We start from the raw sequence: 19,473 nt of genomic DNA on the forward strand, positions 1-19,473 counted from the left end.
AATATATACAATTAACTGGAGACAAACATATTAGGTTTATATTTTACTGAGTGATTTACATTTGTTTAATTTTGTTTAATTTGTAGAACTGCTATTTGTTTTTATTTTACCATAACTGTAACCATTATCCTCTATTATATGTTAAATAAAGCAGATTAGAAAGCGATAACAAAGAAAAACTGGACTTTTAATATGAAATCCATAAAAGGGGAGTTTCTCATTTGAGTTCATTGAGGTTTTACAGCTTGGCAATAAGAACAGATAAGTTATATAATAATATAAATCAGGACCTGAGGCTACTAATGGCCTTTCTGATAAGTGCTTGTCAACAACCCCCCTTGACTGATAGAATTAGAACTAAATCCTAAAGCCTAGCCCAAACTAGTAGTTTTTTTTTCATTCAAGCCAGCAGGGCTGAATGGAAAAAAATAAAAAATCTGACAGCTGTACCATGTGATCAGTGGCATCACTAGGGCTGCTGTCAGCCCCCCAGTAAAACACGGTGTCACCCCCTCCCCCCCCCGGAATGGATGAAGCAAGATGGAATCAGGGGAATGGATGGAGCTGGGATGGAATGGGGGGTGGATGGAGCAGGGATGAGATCAGGGAGATGGATGGAGATGGGATGGGGGGTGGATGGAGCTGGGATGGGATTGGGGGTGGATGGTGTTGGGATAGGATCGGGGGGATGGATGGAACTGGGATGGGATGGGGGGTGGATGGAGCAGGTTTGGGATTGGGGGGATGGATGAAGCTGGGGTGGGATGGGGTGGATGGAGCAGAGATGGGATTAGAGGAATGGATAGAGCAGGGATGGGCTGGGGGTGGATGTGGAGCAGGGATAGGATCAGGAGACGGATGGAGCTGGGATCGGATCTTTGATTTTGGGAGGTGGGGGTTAGAAGATGTATGCTAGGGAGTGCTTTGGGAGGGGAGAGGAATTGTGCTGGAGGGTTAAACGTCAAATTTCAACCCCCCTTCCTTTTAGCACAAGTCATTTCTAAGCCAAAACAAAGCACCCCCTAGTACATACCCTCAACCCCCCTCCCTAAAATGGCTCCTGGCAGCATAGATGTCCCCTTCCTCTGTAATACCTCAGCCCCAGGCAGGTTCTGTGACACGCTGTCCCTCTTCCCCCTTCTCAGCTCTTCCTCCTGGTCTGTGTACATGAAACTTCAGAGCCGAGGAGGAGGCAGCTATAGTCCGGTCTGCAGTGAGTGCAGCCGGCAGAGAGAGATAGATGATTGTGGCGTGTGGGACAGCCAGTGTCAGACTCTGGGCACCTCTGTCTCTGCCTTACTTTTTCAAATGACATTTTTTTTTTTATTGCATTTAAGTCCAAATATGAGATCTGAGGTCTTTTTGACCCCAGATCTCATATTTAAGAGGACCTGTCATGCTTTTTTATATTACAAGGGATGTTTACATTCCTTGTAATAAGAATAAAAGTGATCCATTTCTTTTTTAAAGTGTAAAAATAAATAAAATCAAGTAAAATAAATAAGAAAAAAGTTTTTTTTTAAAAACACCCCGTCTCGACGAGCTCATACTTGAGTAGCACCCACATATGAAAATGATGGTTAAACCACACATGTGAGGTATCACCGCGATCGGTAGAGCGAGAGAAATAATTCTAGCCCTAGACCTCCTCTGTAATGCAAAACATGCAACCTGTAGAATTTTTTAAATATCGCTTATGGAGATTTTTGAGGGTAAAAGTTTGACGCCTGGCTCGGGAGAATAAATTCGATAAAGATGACGCTGCTCCCCAGAATCCTTTACCTGTTCCGTTCTCTACCTATCCCTATTAAGCTAGCTCACGCTAAGTCACTCCAAAGTAAAATCCTCAAGTTTACTTGGGGTGCGGCAGGCTACAGGATTCCGCAACAAACACTCTACCTAAACAGAAAGAAAGGAGGTCTAGGGCTTCCCCACCTTCACAAATATTATGTGGCTGCTAGATTAACACAACTTTCTGTAATTTATTCGAGATTTGAAAAACCGGACTGGGTCCACATAGAAAGGCAGACAGTCCCTCACTTCTCCCTTGACTATCTCCTCTGGTCTAAACCTAAAACTCGCCCCTCCATTTTAGCCCCTACCCTCTCCCACATGTTCGCCCTCTGGGACAAATGGCATTCACATGCAACCTTGATCTCAGCATACAAACCTTTGTCTCATCTATTCCACAACCCGGACTTTCCCCCAGGACAAAATATCCAAGCATTTCAATGGTGGTTGGATAAAGGGCTATACCGAATCGGACATTTTTTCACAGCAACTGGCCCAATCACCTCTGCCTTTTGTGTCAAGAAGCTGGATATGCCAAGCAGTGAAAAATTCAGATTCGGCCAAATCTCTCACTTCCTTCATTCTCTCTGGAAAGACAAGCCTCTCCCACCACGATTTACAGAATACGAACTATGGTGTGGTCAAGCCATGGATCAAAGCGGAGGTGTCTCTTTGGTTTACTCGTCACTTACCTCTCCTTCTCAGAAATCTCCTCATATGTTGCAATGGGAGTCGGATTTCCGGTTCCATTGGGATTTGGGGATCTGGCAGAAAGCAAGTTTCATCTACTTTAAGGGCATCCTTAACACCTCTCTAATAGAGGCTAGCCTCAAAATCATCTCGAGATGGTACTACACTCCTTCACGTCTTGCCTCTATGTATTCGGGGGCTGACCCCTATGTTTCAGGGGATGTAAGCTAATTGGAACTATGTCTCACATTTGGTGGGAGTGCCCTAGAATTCGCTCCTTCTGGAGGAAGGTATTCAATTTGATTGAGAGACTTGTGGGTAGCCAAATCCCCAGGTCCCCTTTAGTAGCCCTTCTCAATGATCATATCCCAAACATCTCCAAAGCGTCCAGGAGACTGATCTGTTTTATACTTCTGGGGGCCAAGCTCACAGTTGCTAAAGCCTGGAAAACTCCCAAGATTTCCTTTCTAGCAGCCGTTAGAAAAGTCTCCTGGATAATGTCTCAGGAAAAGCTAGCCAGCATACTCCTGGACACGGCAAACAGATTTGAATCGACCTGGGAGCCCTGGGCTATTTATGTAGGTACTCCTTGGATCACAAACTCAATGCCTCCCTGAGTTCTATCGCTCTCTTCAGTTGGTGTTCCACCCTCTCTCCCCTCTTTATCTTTCTCTGATTCTACTCTGACCCCACTTTTTTCTCTGTTCCTATTTCTTGACTCTTCTCTTCCCATGCTTCTTTTACTATATTCATAATTTTTGAGTAATTGATAGGCTTATATTTTTGGAAGCCTTCCTGATTAGTAGTTGCCCACAGGGAAATGTCTTTTGTAGAATACTGCTAATAAGAATATTTTGGTGGGATGGGGGGGTTTTTCCCTTTGGGCGCAGTGTGATCCCAGTTGGGGTGCCCGATGGGGAGAAATCCTCCTGAAAGGCCACAGATTTGTTGGTCTAAAGTTAAGTATCCCTTGTTAGTCTTGATTTTAAGCCTGTATCTTTTCCCTTTTTAATCATCTGCTATGTCCAGGCTGGGCTGTTTCTGAGTAACTTCTCATGTTGATCTCTATTGGTTTTATCTATGCTACTGTAAGCTATTCTATAAATTCAATCAAATACTTTGAAACAGAAAAAAAAAAAAAAAAAAAAAAGTTTGACGCCATTCCACGAGCAGGCGCAATTTTGAAGCATGACATGTTGGGTATCAATTTACTCTGCATAACATTATCTTTCACAATATTAAAAAAAAAATGGGCTAATTTTACTGTTGTCTTATCTTTTTTATTCAAAAAAGTGATTTTTTCCAAAAAAAACTGCGCTTGTAAGACCGCTGCGCAAATACTGTGTGAAAAAAAGTATTGCAATGACCGCCATTTTATTCTCTAGGGTGTTAGAAAAAAAAATATATAATGTTTGGGGGTTCTAAGTAATTTTCTAGCAAAAAAAACTGTTTTAAACATGTAAACACCAAATCTGAAAAAGAGGCCTGGTCCTTAAGTGGTTAAGACTTGCTTGGCTGACATTCTTTCTGGCTCCAGATCCTGCTTGTTTTTCTACTACACTCATCTCTGGCTCCCTGGCGTTTTGGCTTGTCTCATTATCCATTCCAGTTCATGAACTCTGGCTATGTTTTGACTACATTTACTCTGTTTACCTTAAGTGTGGTTTAACTGTACTTCTGTCTCAGTCTAAATTATGATTTCTGAAAGAGATCTATAAGGGAAGGAGGGAGCCACAGTGCCGGAGACAGTCTCAGCCTGGTGTCACCCTCAGGCGACTCGCACCCCTGCCCCCCCCAGCAACGCCACTGCATGCAATGTTAGCACAGCACTCTCCTCTGCTATGCCATTATGCTCTGACAGCCCCCTCCCCCCCACCAGAACACTCCAATCAGCGCTCTTAGCCATAGAATGCATGAAAGCCGAGGTTTTTATATTTTTTTAAAGTCAGCAACTACAAACACTGTACCTGTCCAGTGAGTCTGCGATGTCACCCCCCGAGGCCGATCCATCCATTGGATCGGGTGCTGGCGCCATTATCCTAACTAAGGGAAACAGGCAGTGGAGCCTTGCGGCTTCACTGCCTGTTTCCTACTGTGCATACACGAGTTGCGAATACGCAATGAACAGCGCCACAGAATAGGATGAGGCAGATTAAGAAGACTGCCTAGCAACTGTCAAAAAAGGTAAAAAAAAAGTGAGGGTTTACAACCCCTTTAAATACTTAGCTGTAGACTTTTATTCTATCTGTATAGTTTTATAATAGAGCAGCATAATCTAACTTTCAGGAGACTTCTTAATAGCATGCTTCTGGATAACAGATACAATAACGGTAAATGTATGCCAAGCTACATGGCTTTATGCCAAGCTTATCAAAAACATAGTAACCCAATGAAAGTTTATACATATAAACAGACATTACTTGGTGGAATGGCTAAAAATAAATGTTCTCATTCACTTTCCTACATTTTATGTGTATGCACCACAATTTTCCCTCAGTGTCCTTATTGCTACTTTATTTTTAGATTGCACAAAAGTGTGTGAGTACAACATGACAAGGGAATTATTACATGCCAGTTGTCATGGTTTGGTGGTATTTTTAAAGTCTATTTTTATTCCTGTTATTCACAAAATTCTGATTTTTCTGCCCCAGAAGCAGAACTGTAGTTTGACACGTATGAGATCAGGAGCAACTACTGAAGCCAGTCACTATGATCTTTAGAGAAAAGAATGGTCTTGCATAAAAAATGTGCTCATCACAGATGCCTCATATACATCTTGATTTGGAATGATCACAGTATAAACAAATGTAAAACCCTGCTCATCAGTGGAAAGTCACTCTTCTGTATTGAATTGTGGGGGTGTTATGTTTAATAGGAGGCATCCAGATTTCAGAGCACGCATTGACAGATTATACTTAACATATCTCATTTGAGCACATTTGGAATACTGGAGGACAGCCAAGGCGAATGACTGACATTTCCATAGAAACCTGTCAATCTTCCCCAATGAGGTCAGGAAATTGTATTTCAAGATGGTAACCTTCCTCCGAAAAGTAACAGTAGGTGGAAGCGGAAGCCCCGCCACTTGAAATTTTTTGCGAGCATAAAGACAAGTTCATCTCTCATTAGACCTGCTTGAGAAAAATCTTGAAAATGAAAAGTAAGAAAGCTTTTACAAAAGATCATATGTCAAGATAACTGCAAGATAAAGAAAAATGGTTCTCGTCAAGAAACTTAAATCAAGGCTGATTCTGTTCCATGGCCTTCTGTGTTTCATAAAAGTTTACTCTGAAAAAAGAGACAGCCTTATTATGGTTTTGGCAGATCACAAAAATAGATATAAAGTCATGTACTATGCTATCCCATACAACCGAACCATTTCTGAAGGAGAAAAATATCCGTTAAGAAAACCTATGGGAAGCCGATTAAAATTTGTTGCATTTGTCTTTTAGCCTGAAATAAAAAGCAAATAATGTATTTCATTTACCACTTTATTGTTTGTATTTTAATGGGATTTAACGGGTTTTTTGCATATGTACACCCAATTAAACACACCTTATGATTTATTTGATGTAGTCAGCCTCCAAAAACATTGAATAAATTATTTTATTGGTTCTAGTTAGGGATGAGCCGAACACCCCCTGGTTCGGTTCGCACCAGAACTTTCGAACAGACTGAAAATTTGTGCGAACTTTAGAACCCCATTGAAGTCTATGGGACGCGAACGTTCGAAATAAAAAGTGCTAATTTTAATGGCTAATATGCAAGATATTGTCCTAAAAAGGGTTTGGGGAAATGGCTCCTGCCCCAGGGGACATGTGTCAATGCCTAAAATGATTTTAAAAATGTCCGGTTTTTCGGGAGCACTGATTTTAATGACGATTAAAGTGAAAAAAAAAGTGAAATATTCCTTTAAATATCGTGCCTGGGGGTGTCTATAGTATGCCTGTGAAGTGCCACTGGTGTTTAGAACAGTCCCTGCACAAAATGACATTTAAGGGAAAAATGGTCATTTAAAACTGCTTGCGGTTTTAATGTAATATCTGTTTCCGGCAATATGGATGAAAATCATTGAGAAAAATGGCATGGGTAGCCCCCCCCCCCACCCATTACCAGCCCCTTTGGGTCTTGTGCGGATATTAAGGGGAACCCTGTACCCATATTAAAAAAAGGAAAGACGTGGGGCCCCTAGGCCCCATATACTCAGAACAGCAGTATACAGGCGTTGCAAACAAGACAGGGACTGTGTAGGTTTGTTGTGTTAAGTAGAATCTGTTTGTAATTTTGAACTGGTACATTTTTCAAGTGTAGCTCCAGTCAAAAAATCTATTTTTAAGCTTTTTGGAAAACATAGGGAAGGGTTATCACCCCTGTATAATTTTTTTGCCGTACGTCTTTTTTCATCACTTCCTGTTGTCTCCTTCCGTTTGCAAGTAGGAGACGTTTGTAAGTTGGATGTTTGAAAGTAGGGGCCTGCCCTATATGCTCTGCAGAAATGGCGGAACAAGGTGTTGGTGTTGCCACAACACTGTAAGCCCTCAAAGTGACTCATGGTGGGCGCTGGAGCGCCCTGCTGTGAACAATTATATCAAGAATTGTAATTACATGCCATTGTTGAACAGTGGTAGAGAAATTGGGCCTTTGGTGGTTGTGGTTGTGGTTGTGGTGGTGGTGGTGGTGCTGGTGCTGGTGCCACAACACTATAAGTCCTCACAGTTACTCTCGGTGGGCACAGGAACATGCCCTGCTGTGAAATATTATATCAAAAATTGTAATTACATGCCCCTGTTAAACAGCGGCTGAAAAATTGGGCCTTAGGCACTGCAACCTCTCCCATATACTCTAGTTGTAGTGCAGGAATGAGCCCTGCTGCAAAGCATTGCATCAAAAATTATATTACATGTCCCTGTTAAACAGCGGCTGAAAAATTGGGCCTTAGGCACTGCAACCTCTCCCATATACTCTAGTTGTAGTGCAGGAATGAGCCCTGCTGCAAAGCATTGCATCAAAAATTGTAATTACATGCCCCTGTTAAACAGGGGCTGAAAAATTGGGCTGGTGGCATCACCCAGAAACAAAAATGTTCTTCCAAGATATCAGCAAAGGAGGAAGAGGATAGACAGTCAACATAACAGGACAGTCATTCAGCATCAGCATAGGCAGTCTTGAAGGGATGAGCATTGGAAGAGGCCATGGAGGAAGAAGAAGAGGAGGGGGTGGAGGAGAGAGGTGTGTCACAACCAGTAGTAGCATTTTGGAGGCGTGGTGGCGGAACAACCTCCAACACTACTGCACCTTGTCCTGCATCCTTCCCAGCTGCCAGAAGAGTGACCCAATGGGCCGTGAAAGACAGGTAACGTCCCTGTCCATGCCTGCTGGACCATGAGTCAGCGGTAATATGCACCTTACCGCTGACCGCCCTGTCCAGCGAGGCAAGGACATTGCCTTCCACATGCCGGTAGAGAGCCCGAATCACCTTCGGTGAGAAAAAGTGGCGTTTGAGGACCTGCCACTGAGGAACCACACATTGCACAAACTCACAGAAGGGGGCCAAGTCTACCAACTGAAAAGGTAGCAGTTGAAGCAATTTAGCCAAGCTAGCATTCAACCGCTGGGCATGTGGATGGCTGGGAGTGAACTTCTTTCTACGGTCCAGCAGCTGGGGCAGGGAAATTTGCCTGCTACAATCAGACGTGGGTGTACTGCTAGCAGAGTGCCCACAAGCACTTGGCTGTGACACACCTAATTCTACACCTTCATTCCTCTCAGCACAGGTTTCAGAGAGGACTGAAGGTCTAGTGGGGTTGGAGATCCCAGCTGATGAGGAGCAAGGAGAGGTCCGCTTTGTTCTTTGGTGTGGGTCTTTGAGGTACGCTTGCCAACGAGCTGCATGGCAGGTTAACATATGTCTGGTCAAGCATGTGGTGCCCAAGCGGCTGATATTTTGGCCACGCGAGATACGCTTGAGACATATGTTGCAAATAGCAGCGGTACGATCTGATGCACTCGTCTCAAAAAAGGCCCACACCAAAAAACTTTTAGAATAAGGCGCAGAGGCAGTGCCCTGCACAGGCGGAGCTCTGCGGTGTGATTGAGTTGGTGTGCTGCCCCTAAGCTGGCCCCCGGAGGGCATACTGCCTCGTTGGAGATGTGCCTCCTCCTCTTCCTACCAGGCACCCACATGGAGTCAGTGCCCTCATCGTCCCCTACCTCTTCATCACTGGAGCAAACCTGGCAGTATGCTGCAGCTTGTGGAACATGACTGCTAGATTGCTGTCCTTCTTGAGCATCCCCTCTCTCTGCACTCACACTACTGCCTTCCTATAGCTGAGTATCATCATCAGAGCCTACAAAACACTGGGCATCCTCCTGGAGCATGTACCCAACACTGTGCTCAAATAGTTCAGGGGACTCCTCAGAAGGACGTAGTGGGTCTAGAGAAGGAGTCACTGATGATGACATTGAGACGAGGGAAGAGGATGCGTTGACAGCTGCTTTGCTAGTACCCTGAGCCTGGGTGAGAGAGGGTGAGGAGGATGAAGAGGGCTTGGTCATCCACTCTACCAAGTCTTCGGCATTATGCAGACTTAACGTGTCCAGCTGCCGAAAATAAGGACAAGCGTGTCCCATGGCCACGTGTTGATGACGATGCACCGCGTCCATGACCAGCACTGTTGTCTCTAGACACAGAGCCTGCTTGCCCTCTTTTATCGGCTTGTGCCTGTCTGCCTCTCCTTGTTGGCCTTCCAGACATGGTAATGGCATGAAGGGAGATGGGAAAACCAGCAATTGGGTAGTGTATATTGTGCTGGAGGCACACAACACCCACTAACTCCTGCAGATGCCTTTATTATAGAACAACAGGAATTAAAGGGTAGATACCGGTGTATACTGTGCTGTGCTGGAGGCACACAACACCAACTAACTCCTGCAGATGGCAGATGGCTCAATTAGAGAAGAGCAAAATAGGTGGATAAAGGTGTATACTGCGCTCAGGGCACACAGACAACACCCAGAAACGCCTGCAGATGGCTGATAGCTCAATTACAGAAGAGCAATATAGCTATATAGGTGGATAAAGGTTTATACTGCACTCAGGTCACACAGACAACACCCAGAAACTCCTGCAGATGGCTGATAGCTCAATTACAGAAGAGCAATAACGCTAAATAGATGGATAAAGGTGTATACTGCACACAGACAACACCCAGAAACTCCTACAGATGGCTGATAGCTCAATTACAGAAGAGCAATATATCTTATTATGCCCCATACACACGAGTGGATTTTCCATCAGAAAAAAACTTGGATGGTTTTTCCAACGGAATTCCACTCAAGCTTGGCTTGCACACACGGTCACACAAAAGTTCTCTGAACTTTCAACCATCAAGAACACGGTAATGTACAACACTATGACGAGCCGAGAAAATTAGGTTAAATTTATTAAGTTCAATGCTTCAGGGCATGCGTCAAATTGTTTCCGAGCATACATCGGAATTGGCACAGATGATCGGAATTTCCGATCTGAACTTTTTCCGACCGTAAAATTGAGAACCTGCTCTCAATCTTTTTCTGGCGGGAATTCCGATCGTGTGTACGGGGCATTCGTTTTGTGCAAGGTCGTGAGGGCATAGTTAATACTGTGAGAATTCACTTTTGTTGTTCAGCCTAATATGACAATGTGTCGATACAACTGCAAACATTTTTACAATCTTAATTTTCTTCATTTATTACGAATATTCATTTTTACTTACAGTATAGTCTAGTGTCCTATAATACTTAAATTGTACGTATAAGAAAACAGGAAGTAAAAACAAATCTAATAAAAGTGAAGGTAATTCCCATCATAGACAGGTGCCACTGGAACATTTATCCTCACTGGAAGAGTTCTCCTCACCTCATGCTCACATGACAACTTTCTTTTACAGTGAAAATAGTCAGAATGACAAATAGAGGGAGAAGAAATTCCCAGCGGTTACACAGACCACAATAAAAAATTGGCAGGGGGTGTAAACCCGCCCCATTCCACCCAAAAAATAATGCCATTACATACACTCTTATGTCTGACAGAAAGTCTGACGGAAGCTTTTCATTGTATATTCCGATCGTGTTTATGCCTCATCTGACTTTTTTTATGAAAATTCTGACAGACCTAGAAATAGAACGTGTTTTAAATATTTCCGACGGAAGCAATTCCTAACGGGAAAACCACTTGTCTGTATGCTGTTCCGACGGACCAAAAACGACGCATGCTCTGAAGCAAGTACGAGACAGAGGCTATTGGCTATTGAACTTCCTTTTTCTAATCCCGTCGTACGTGTTGTACGTCACTGCGTTATTAATGATCAGACTTTGGTGTGATTGTGTGTACACAAGACAGTTTCAGCGAAACTCTGTCGGAGCTCTGTCGGAAAAACCTTTGGAGTTTATTCCAATGGGAAAACCGCTGTACAAGGCATACATTTCTTTTGCTCCTATAGTAATGTTTCTTAGTTTTATTTTCATGTATGTGCTACATAATTATATATATATATATATTTTTTTTTTTTTCACTTTTTATCTTTATTTTTATTTTTTTTACTGATACCTATAACATGTTTCCAGTGACAAAAATTTGCTCTGGGCTTCAACTCAAAGTAATTTTGTCTCATACACATAGGAGCTAAAATAAAAAAGAAAACACATGCGTTGGATTACAGTCATATTATATCTGTCATTATGGATGAGCCGAACACCCCCCGGTTTGGTTCACAGCAGAACATGTGAACAGGCAAAAGATTTGGCAGAACACACGAACACCATTAAAGTCTCTGTAACGCGAACATGAATAATCAAAAGTGCTAATTTTAAAGGCTTATATGCAAGTTATTGTCATAAAAAGTGTTTGGGGACCTGGAGCCTGTCCCAGGGGACATGTATTAATGCAATTTTTTTTTTTTTTAAACTGACGTTTTTTCAGGAGCAGTGATTTTTTTAAATGCTTAAAGTAAAACAATAAAAATGAAATATTACTTTAAATATCGTGCCTGGGGGGGTGTCTATAGTATGCCTGTAAAGTGGCAAATTTTTCCAGTGTTTAGAACAGTACCACTGATCGCAGCTTTAATGAATTGTTAAAGGGAAACCCTGCACCAATTTTTTTTTTTTTTTAAAGTGTCAAGATGGCAAAAAATACAAGACACAGCTTGGGACAAGTCCTTTATTAAAAAAATAAAAATAAAAATGTCCTACAAAGAAAGTTCATGCCGCCCGATGGACCGAAAAAGGGAAAAAAAAGCACCTCTATCGACCCACCTCCATGGGAGGCTCCCGCCATCTAACGTGTCTTCACTCTGACAGCTATTATATAATTGAGGGCGGGGCAACCCGGTGGTGCAACCGAGTGACCTCACCCCCTCTGACACGATGAGGACTTCCCCAGGGCTTCCCCGTGGCATCAGGTGACACTGTTTACCAGAAGGGCCTGGTATGGATTTTAGGGGGACCCCCACGCAATTGTTTTTTAAATTTTGATTCGAGGTTCTTCTTGTAAAAAAACAAATAATAATTTTGATTCGAGGGGTTCCCTTCAATATTCATACCAGACCCAAAGGGCATGGTAATGGACGGGGGGGTGTCCCATGCTCTTTTTTTCAATTATTTGTATCTATATTGCCAAGACCCGACAATTCATTACAACCGCAATCAATTTTAGATGACAATTTTTCGGCGAACAGGCGGACACCCGATGTTCGAGTTGAACATCGATCCTTATCTGTCATAAATGCTAGTAAAGGGTTTGCAGGCTCATAGTAAAAAATAATTATGTCTGAGCTGACAGTAAACAGAATCAAACCCAATACAAAACCTTTGTGGTTATGGATTCCCAAAACAATAAAACCAATGGCACGTGGTGTCATGGAGCCTTGCAAAATTGCAAAGTTACACTGTCCCATTGGCCATTCTTACTAGCATTGTGCAAGTTCAGCTCAAGTGGGTAAGTGCTATACCTCATGTAGCCTGTGTTCAGTGTGATCAAAAAGGCTTAAAGCGGAGGTCCACCCTAAAGTGGACCTTCCGCTCATTGGAATCCTCCCCCCCTCCGGCGCCACAATTGGCACCTTTCAGGGGGGAGGGGGGTGCAGGTACCTGTACAGTACAGGTATCTGCACCCACTTCCGGCGTAGATTCTGCAGAAGGTACGCCCCTTTCCGCAGAATCTACGCCCCTTTCCGAAAGTCCCCCGCTGCCTGCTGGGAAACACACGGATCCCAGAGACAGCGGGGACCATCCTTATTACGCAGCGCGACTCGCGCATGCGCAGTAGGGAACCGGGAAATTAAGCCGAAAGGCTCCATTTCCTGATTCCCATAAACAAGATGGCGGCGGCAGCACCCGAAAGACGATCGAGAGATTGGCTTCGGGTGCCGACATCGCGGGCGCGCTGGGCGGGTAAGTGTCACTATTTTAAAAGTCAGCAGCTGCAGTATTTGTAGCTGCTGGCTTTAAAAAAAAAAAAAACGGCGGAACTCCCGGCGGACTCCCACTTTAAAGATGACAATTATTTTAAAAATTTAAAATGTCTGCCTAATATAGGGAATATATAGAAAGATTAAATGTTAATAAGAAGTAGTCTAAAAAAATCTGCCTTTTGCTCTGAATTCCTTACTGATATGCAACAGTGTCTAGGATCACTTGTGTTTGCATTGTAATTCCCCGTACATACGGTCGGATTTTCCGACGGAAAATGTTTGATGGGAGCTTTTTGTCAGAAATTCCGACCATGTGTAGGCTCCATCGGACATTTTCCATCAGAATTTCCGACACACAAAATTTGAGATCTGGATCTCAAATTTTCCAACAATAAAATCCATTGTCGGAAATTTCCGATCGTGTGTACAAAATTCCACACATGCTCGTAATCAAGCAGAAGAGCCACACTGGCTATTGAACTTCATTTTTCTCGGCTTGTCGTACATGTTGTACGTCACCGCCTTCTTGCCGTTCGCAATTTTCGACCAACTTTGTGTGACAGTGTGCATGCAAGACAAGTTTGAGCCAACGTCTGTCTTAAAAAATCCATGGATTTTGTTGTCAGAATGTCCGATCAATGTCCGATCGTGTGTATGGGGCATGAGAATAAGAAACCTTATTCTTCCTCTGATGTCTGCTATTTTCACAAAATATTGAGTTAGATTTGGTGATGTCACAGCTGAGTTTTTTATTATTCTTCTGAAGGTCTCCTGGGATGAAATCTGTATCTAACAACATGCAATACATGGATATCCCGCTGTCTGTCTCTCTCTACAGATCTGTATTTTCTCTACCTTTCCTGCTACTTCTTCATCATTCTTCACACCATTCATTAGTATACCAGATAACCAGTCACCAGAAGTTGGATCTGCATTAGGAAGCAAAGCCCTGGTCTATAACCAAGATGACCAATCCCAAAATGAGTCAAAGCATGCAATAAGACATGGAAGGGATCAGCTGCAGGAAACTTACAGGCAATACTGGTGACTAGTACATTGACCTCTGCTTGGCATGACTTCCACAGCAAATGTGCTCTTTAAGAATTGCAAAACTTCCACCATTGCTGTATTCCGCTATTTGTTGTCAAAAACCCTCCAGAAGGCCAAATTAAAGCAGGGCTTAAAAGTCTACTCATACATATGTTTAAAATATGTAATCATTAAATGAATTTAAAATACTAGTAGTATAAGCTAATACATATTTGCTACATTCCCTTAAACAACAGACTGAGAATAGTAGGTTATGTAATGTAAGAAAATTAACATCTTGCTCCAACACTAATGTAACAAACTTTCAGTCATTAGAAATAAGTTGGCAGGTAAAAAAATAAAAAACATGAAAGCTTTAAAGGAAATATCCACTTTTGTAATATACCTTAGTTACAATAGAAAAGAAAGGAATCACCAGCTTTAAAAAAAAATCTATTTTTTTTTTTTGCTTTGCAGCCTGAAATGAAGACAGACATAGGGGTTATTTACGAAAGGCAAATCCACTTTGCACTACAAGTGCAAACTACAAGTGCAAAGTGCACTTGAAATTGCACTGAAAGTGCACTTGGAAGTGCAGTCGCTGCAAATCTGAGGGCTAGATCTTAAATGAGGGGAAGCTCTGCTGATTTTATTATCCAATCATGTGCAAGCTAAAATGCTGTTTTTTATTTTCCTTGCATGTCCCCCTCAGATCTACAGTGACCGCACTTCCAAGTGCACTTTCAGTGTAATTTCAAGTGCACTTTGCACTTGTAGTTTGCACTTGTAGTGCAAAGTGGATTTGCCTTTAGTAAACAACCCCCACAGTGTTTATTTTATCCAGCTGTACTCAGTGCAACTTATAACATCCAAGTAAAAGATGTACCACCAACATGTCAAAAAAAAAAAAAAAAAACTAAATAAAAAAACAATGTCACTGAGTTGGAAAAAAGGATCACCCCCTTGTGTCAGTATTTTGTTGAACCACCTTTTGCTTTAATTACAGGCTTTAGTCTGTTGGGATATGTCTCTACTAACTTTGCACATCTATACTTTGCAATATTTTCCAACTCTTCTTTGCAGAACTGCTCAAGTTCAGTTACATTTGATGGTGACCATTTGTGGATTGCAGTCTTCAAGTCATTCCACAGATTTTCAATGGAGTTTAAGTCTGGGCTCTGACAAGGCCATGAAAGGACATTAACCTTTTCCTCCTTCAACTACTGTGCGGTAATTTTTGCTGTGTGCTTTGGGTCATTGTCATGTTGAAAGGTAAACCTTCTTTCCATTGACAGTTTTCTGGCAGAGAGCAGCTGATTTTCCTCAATAATTTGATGGTATTTTGTCCCATCCATCTTTCCTTCGATCCTGACAAGTGCTCCATTCCCTGCTGCAAAGAAACACCCCCATAACAGGATATTACCACCTCCATGCTTTACTGTAAGAATGTGTTATTTGGATAGTGAGCTGTAATGGATTTCCACCAGATATAGCATTTGGTGTTGAGGCCAAATAATTCAATTATAGTCTCATCTGACCATAACACCTTTTCCATGTGACTTCAGAATCTTAAAGGTGCATTTCGTAAAATCTCAGTCATGACTGCATGAAGCCTCTCTTGAGGAATGGCTTTTTTCTTGCAACCCTCCCAAACAAGCCACATTTCTGGAGAATTTATGAAATTGTCACACGCACACAATGACCACTATTTGTCATAAATTCCTGCAACTGCTTCAGGGTTGCTGTAGGCCTCTTGCTAGCTATCTGATCAGTTTCCCCCTTATCCAGTTTGGAGAGATGTCCTGATCGATGGAGGGTCTGTGTTGTACAAAATACTTTCCACTTACTAAATAATATACTTCACTGTGCTTCTAGGCATTGATAAAGTAAAGTTTTTTTTTTTTTTTTTTTCTTGTTTTTTTTAGCATCCATCTCCTGTCCACATGTTTATCCTAGAGTTCTTTTGACAGTGTCTTGCCACCCATAGTTGATTGTTTGCTTCAGTTGCACTACCAGGGACGCCAGGAAAGCTCTTTTCATGCTGAGCTAATCAAAATGACCACAGCAGATCACAGTTGAAAGTCAAATGGCTTTATGTGCCATTAAGAAGTTGATTAGCTACGCCTCATTGAGTTCAAAAGGACATGGGGCACCCACAAAAGATATGACATTGCACAAGGCATGACCAATATACAGTGCCACCAATCTGGTTTCCAGGATTACTGGCCTCCCTTATTCAGTAATACTGCATATACTAATATAAAATCTTTTACATCACTAATACTGGAAAATAAGAGGTAAATGGGTGTCAGACAGTTCTCACAATCCAGTGAAACTGTAGTGACAGTGATGTTTTGCATTTTAATTACAACCTTGACAGAAAATATGCAACATATTTCCCTGATACCAAAGGTTTCACTGATATCCATGACTGATAATACACACCCCACTGATGCCGAGACTGACAACTTGCATTCCACTGATACATAGTACTAAAAATACATATTCTACTGTTATCTGGAACTGGTAATACTAATTGCACTGAAATCAAGTACTGAGAACACACATTACACAGACGGCCAGTGCTAAAAATACACATTCTATTGATACCCAGTACTGAGAATACAAATATCCAAGTTGCTACTTATTTTGTGGCTATTTCCCTAAGCCCAGGATTAACAACGGGTAATTGCTTTAACAGTGCTCTTTCTAGGTCTCAAGACAGGCATTCATCACTGAAGGCCTGTCTGGGACACCTGCTGCTGCATGCAAAATAGGGAGCAGGGCTTACTCTATATACAGGCATGTAGTCGTGTATAGCAAACATAACAACATAATAAGAAATTCCCCACTCACTATGCTGAAGTCTGCATTGTGAGCTTTTCTGCCTCTGTACTGTCTGCTTAGCAAAGTAGCAAACCTTGAAGTGCCTGGGCTACACTATAACCTAAAGGAAGCTAATGCCGAGCATACGGTGGAGAGAAGTCACTGGGAAAAAACTTGAGATGTGGGGGACTTACTCTGGGTGCAGTACCCAAGTGATGCCACTCACAACTGATTAAGTGATTATAACAGTCAGATCTTCACTTATAATTCAGGAAGTAATAAGTGACTGGAATCTGTGTGTAAGTTTTAACTGAACAGCAGAAAGCAACACTCTACAGCAGGGTTCTCCAAACTTTGTAAACAAAGGGTCCATTTACCATTCTTCAAACTTTAGGGGGCTGGATTGGCCAGCGGGATCAGAAAATGTCCCGGTGTCAAAGGGAGTAAACAGCATCCCATCATTGGTATTAGGGGGTAGAACAGTGCCCCATCATTGGTGTCAGTGGGAGGAATAGTCCCTCATTTTTGGTATCGGTGGGATGAATAGTGCCCCCAATGTTGGTGTTATGGAAGGAATAGTGCCCCATCATTGGTGTCAGTGGGAGGAATAGTGCCCTGTTGTAGGTGTCAGTGGCAAGAACTATTCCCCACTGTTGCTGACAGTGGAGAAAATAATGCCCCAATGACTGGATAAAAGCAAGAAAAGGGTCACATCTGGCCCATGGGCCACAGTTTGGAGACCACTGTTCTACAGTGAAGTTTTCCAAAATCCTTGCAATGTATTAAAATTAACCAAGAGTGTATTTTTTTCTAAACAAAAGTAAATTATACTAATATTTTCCAGTAGTCCTACTATACATATATGGGGGTGCTGTCACTCAGACACTGTCGCCTCTGTATCTTATCACCCAATGAAAGGATACAGGGGTGCATGAAAAGTACATTTATAAGGATGCTATAGATAATTTGCTAAATGTGTAATTTGTGATGATAAATTATACATGAAAAAAAAACTTATTGGGATTAAATATCCACAACATACTACATATAATGGGTATGTTCAAACAATGGCCTTTCTCTACTGCCCAATGTAGGGCATGTGTCTAGAAAATCAGCTTTGCTTGTAAGCAGTAATACAACATACATGAAGTACTCAGCCCAATGTAAAATTTTATTTTTGCAACATTATATCCAAATGAGGAGTAATTCTAATTTTATATTTTCCTTACCTTAACTGGAACAACTTGCATCAGAATGGCAAAGTTGGTAAGATGATTACATCGACATATGGAGTAATTCAAGTTTCCTTCAACTCGAACGCATCCTTCACTAGACCAAATGCCAGAACCAGAGCTGTAAGGCAGATCAAAGACAGCTGATTATGATCTACCATGTGAGTCATCATGAAGCATAGTTTTATCACTGTTTTAAAATTTAAAGGTTATATCTTTCATTTTATGTCACTAGACATTTTATTGAACTACGTGCTTCTATGTCTTTGTATTTATCAATAAGACTAGAGATTACAATCTTGCTATCTTTCTGACAGGGTAAAATGAACATCAGCTTTATGGATTCTGATATTTGAAATAGCAAAATTATCTAAAAAAGGAACAATTCTTACATTTTTACCACATATTTTGATTAGGGGAAGTGTATGCCACTACGTAGATGGTGATTTTTTTTGTAAATTCAACAGAAATTTACATTTCTAGTATTGTATGAGTACCATAACAAGTACTATAACAGGTGTTTCTAAATAGCAAAAATCTCTCCGAGCTTTGAGAAATGTCTGTCTTGAGAACTTGGACTCAGGCTGTATCAATGTAAATGAGTTGTGAACCAAAGTTCTCCATCAAGCACTTATGCCCCAGAACACTATACCTACGATTGATAGTTATAACAGAGAACACAGCAAAACCATTTTATAATATTTAAAGTAGGAAGAAACAGTTCTAACTTAACAAATATGAAAAAACAGTGTTGACACTTCACTTGTTAAATGTTGTCTTGGTGCTGCCAGATCCTCAGGAGTCATGGCTGCCCATCTAACTTAAAGTGGTTGTAAACCTCATATACATAAGTTCTCTAATACAAGCACCATTTGATAGTTTGTTAGGTAAAAATCCAAACCGCTGTATTATTAACTTTGTATTCTCATCTGTAAACCTGTCACAGCTCTCTAAAAATCTCCGGTCCATGGGTGTGTCTATGGACCAGAGTTTGAGAGGCAGAGTCATGACATCACTGGCCCCACATCCCTCCTGCATACTCACACTCTAATGTCACCGTTCTGTCAAAACAGCCAACTTGTCGAAATCTTCAACCACGTCATTTCCGGTGACTCCCCAGCATCAGTAATTTGACATTTTAATGAGTTGGCTGTTTTGTCACAACACCGGCAGTATATACATTCCATTAGACGATATAATGAGTGAATAGTGTTAGTCCACCCACTAGTAACCAACAACATAGCCGCCTCCAAGGCAGCAACAACTTTTTTCCTCCTTAGCCGCTGTTCTATCAAAACAGTCAACCCGTCAAGTACAGGAGTGTGTATGCTGTTGTGCCAAAACAGCCAACTTGTCAACATTTTTTCAAATTCAGCAGCTGGAGAGTCACCAGAAGTGACACTGTTGGCGATTTTGATGAGTTGGCTGTTTTGACAGAACACCAGCTCAGCAGT

At 41.8% G+C, this 19,473-nt stretch overlaps 1 protein-coding gene across 2 annotated transcripts in view; it reads right to left on the bottom strand.

The window, feature by feature from the left end:
* Positions 1-19,473, bottom strand: part of ADGRD1 (adhesion G protein-coupled receptor D1) — an 843,751-nt gene that overhangs the window by 422,154 nt on the left and 402,124 nt on the right. For both annotated transcript variants that reach the window (XM_077461779.1, XM_077461778.1), the window contains one exon: positions 18,017-18,140. In XM_077461779.1, coding sequence (XP_077317905.1) covers positions 18,017-18,140 — 124 coding nt within the window. The remainder of the gene's footprint in view (positions 1-18,016; positions 18,141-19,473) is intronic.

Source organism: Lithobates pipiens, unplaced genomic scaffold, assembly GCF_037356315.1.
Source record: "Lithobates pipiens isolate NorthernLeopardFrog02 unplaced genomic scaffold, aLitPip1_a1.2 Scaffold_3, whole genome shotgun sequence".
In the NCBI taxonomy this organism is placed as follows: domain Eukaryota; kingdom Metazoa; phylum Chordata; class Amphibia; order Anura; family Ranidae; genus Lithobates; species Lithobates pipiens.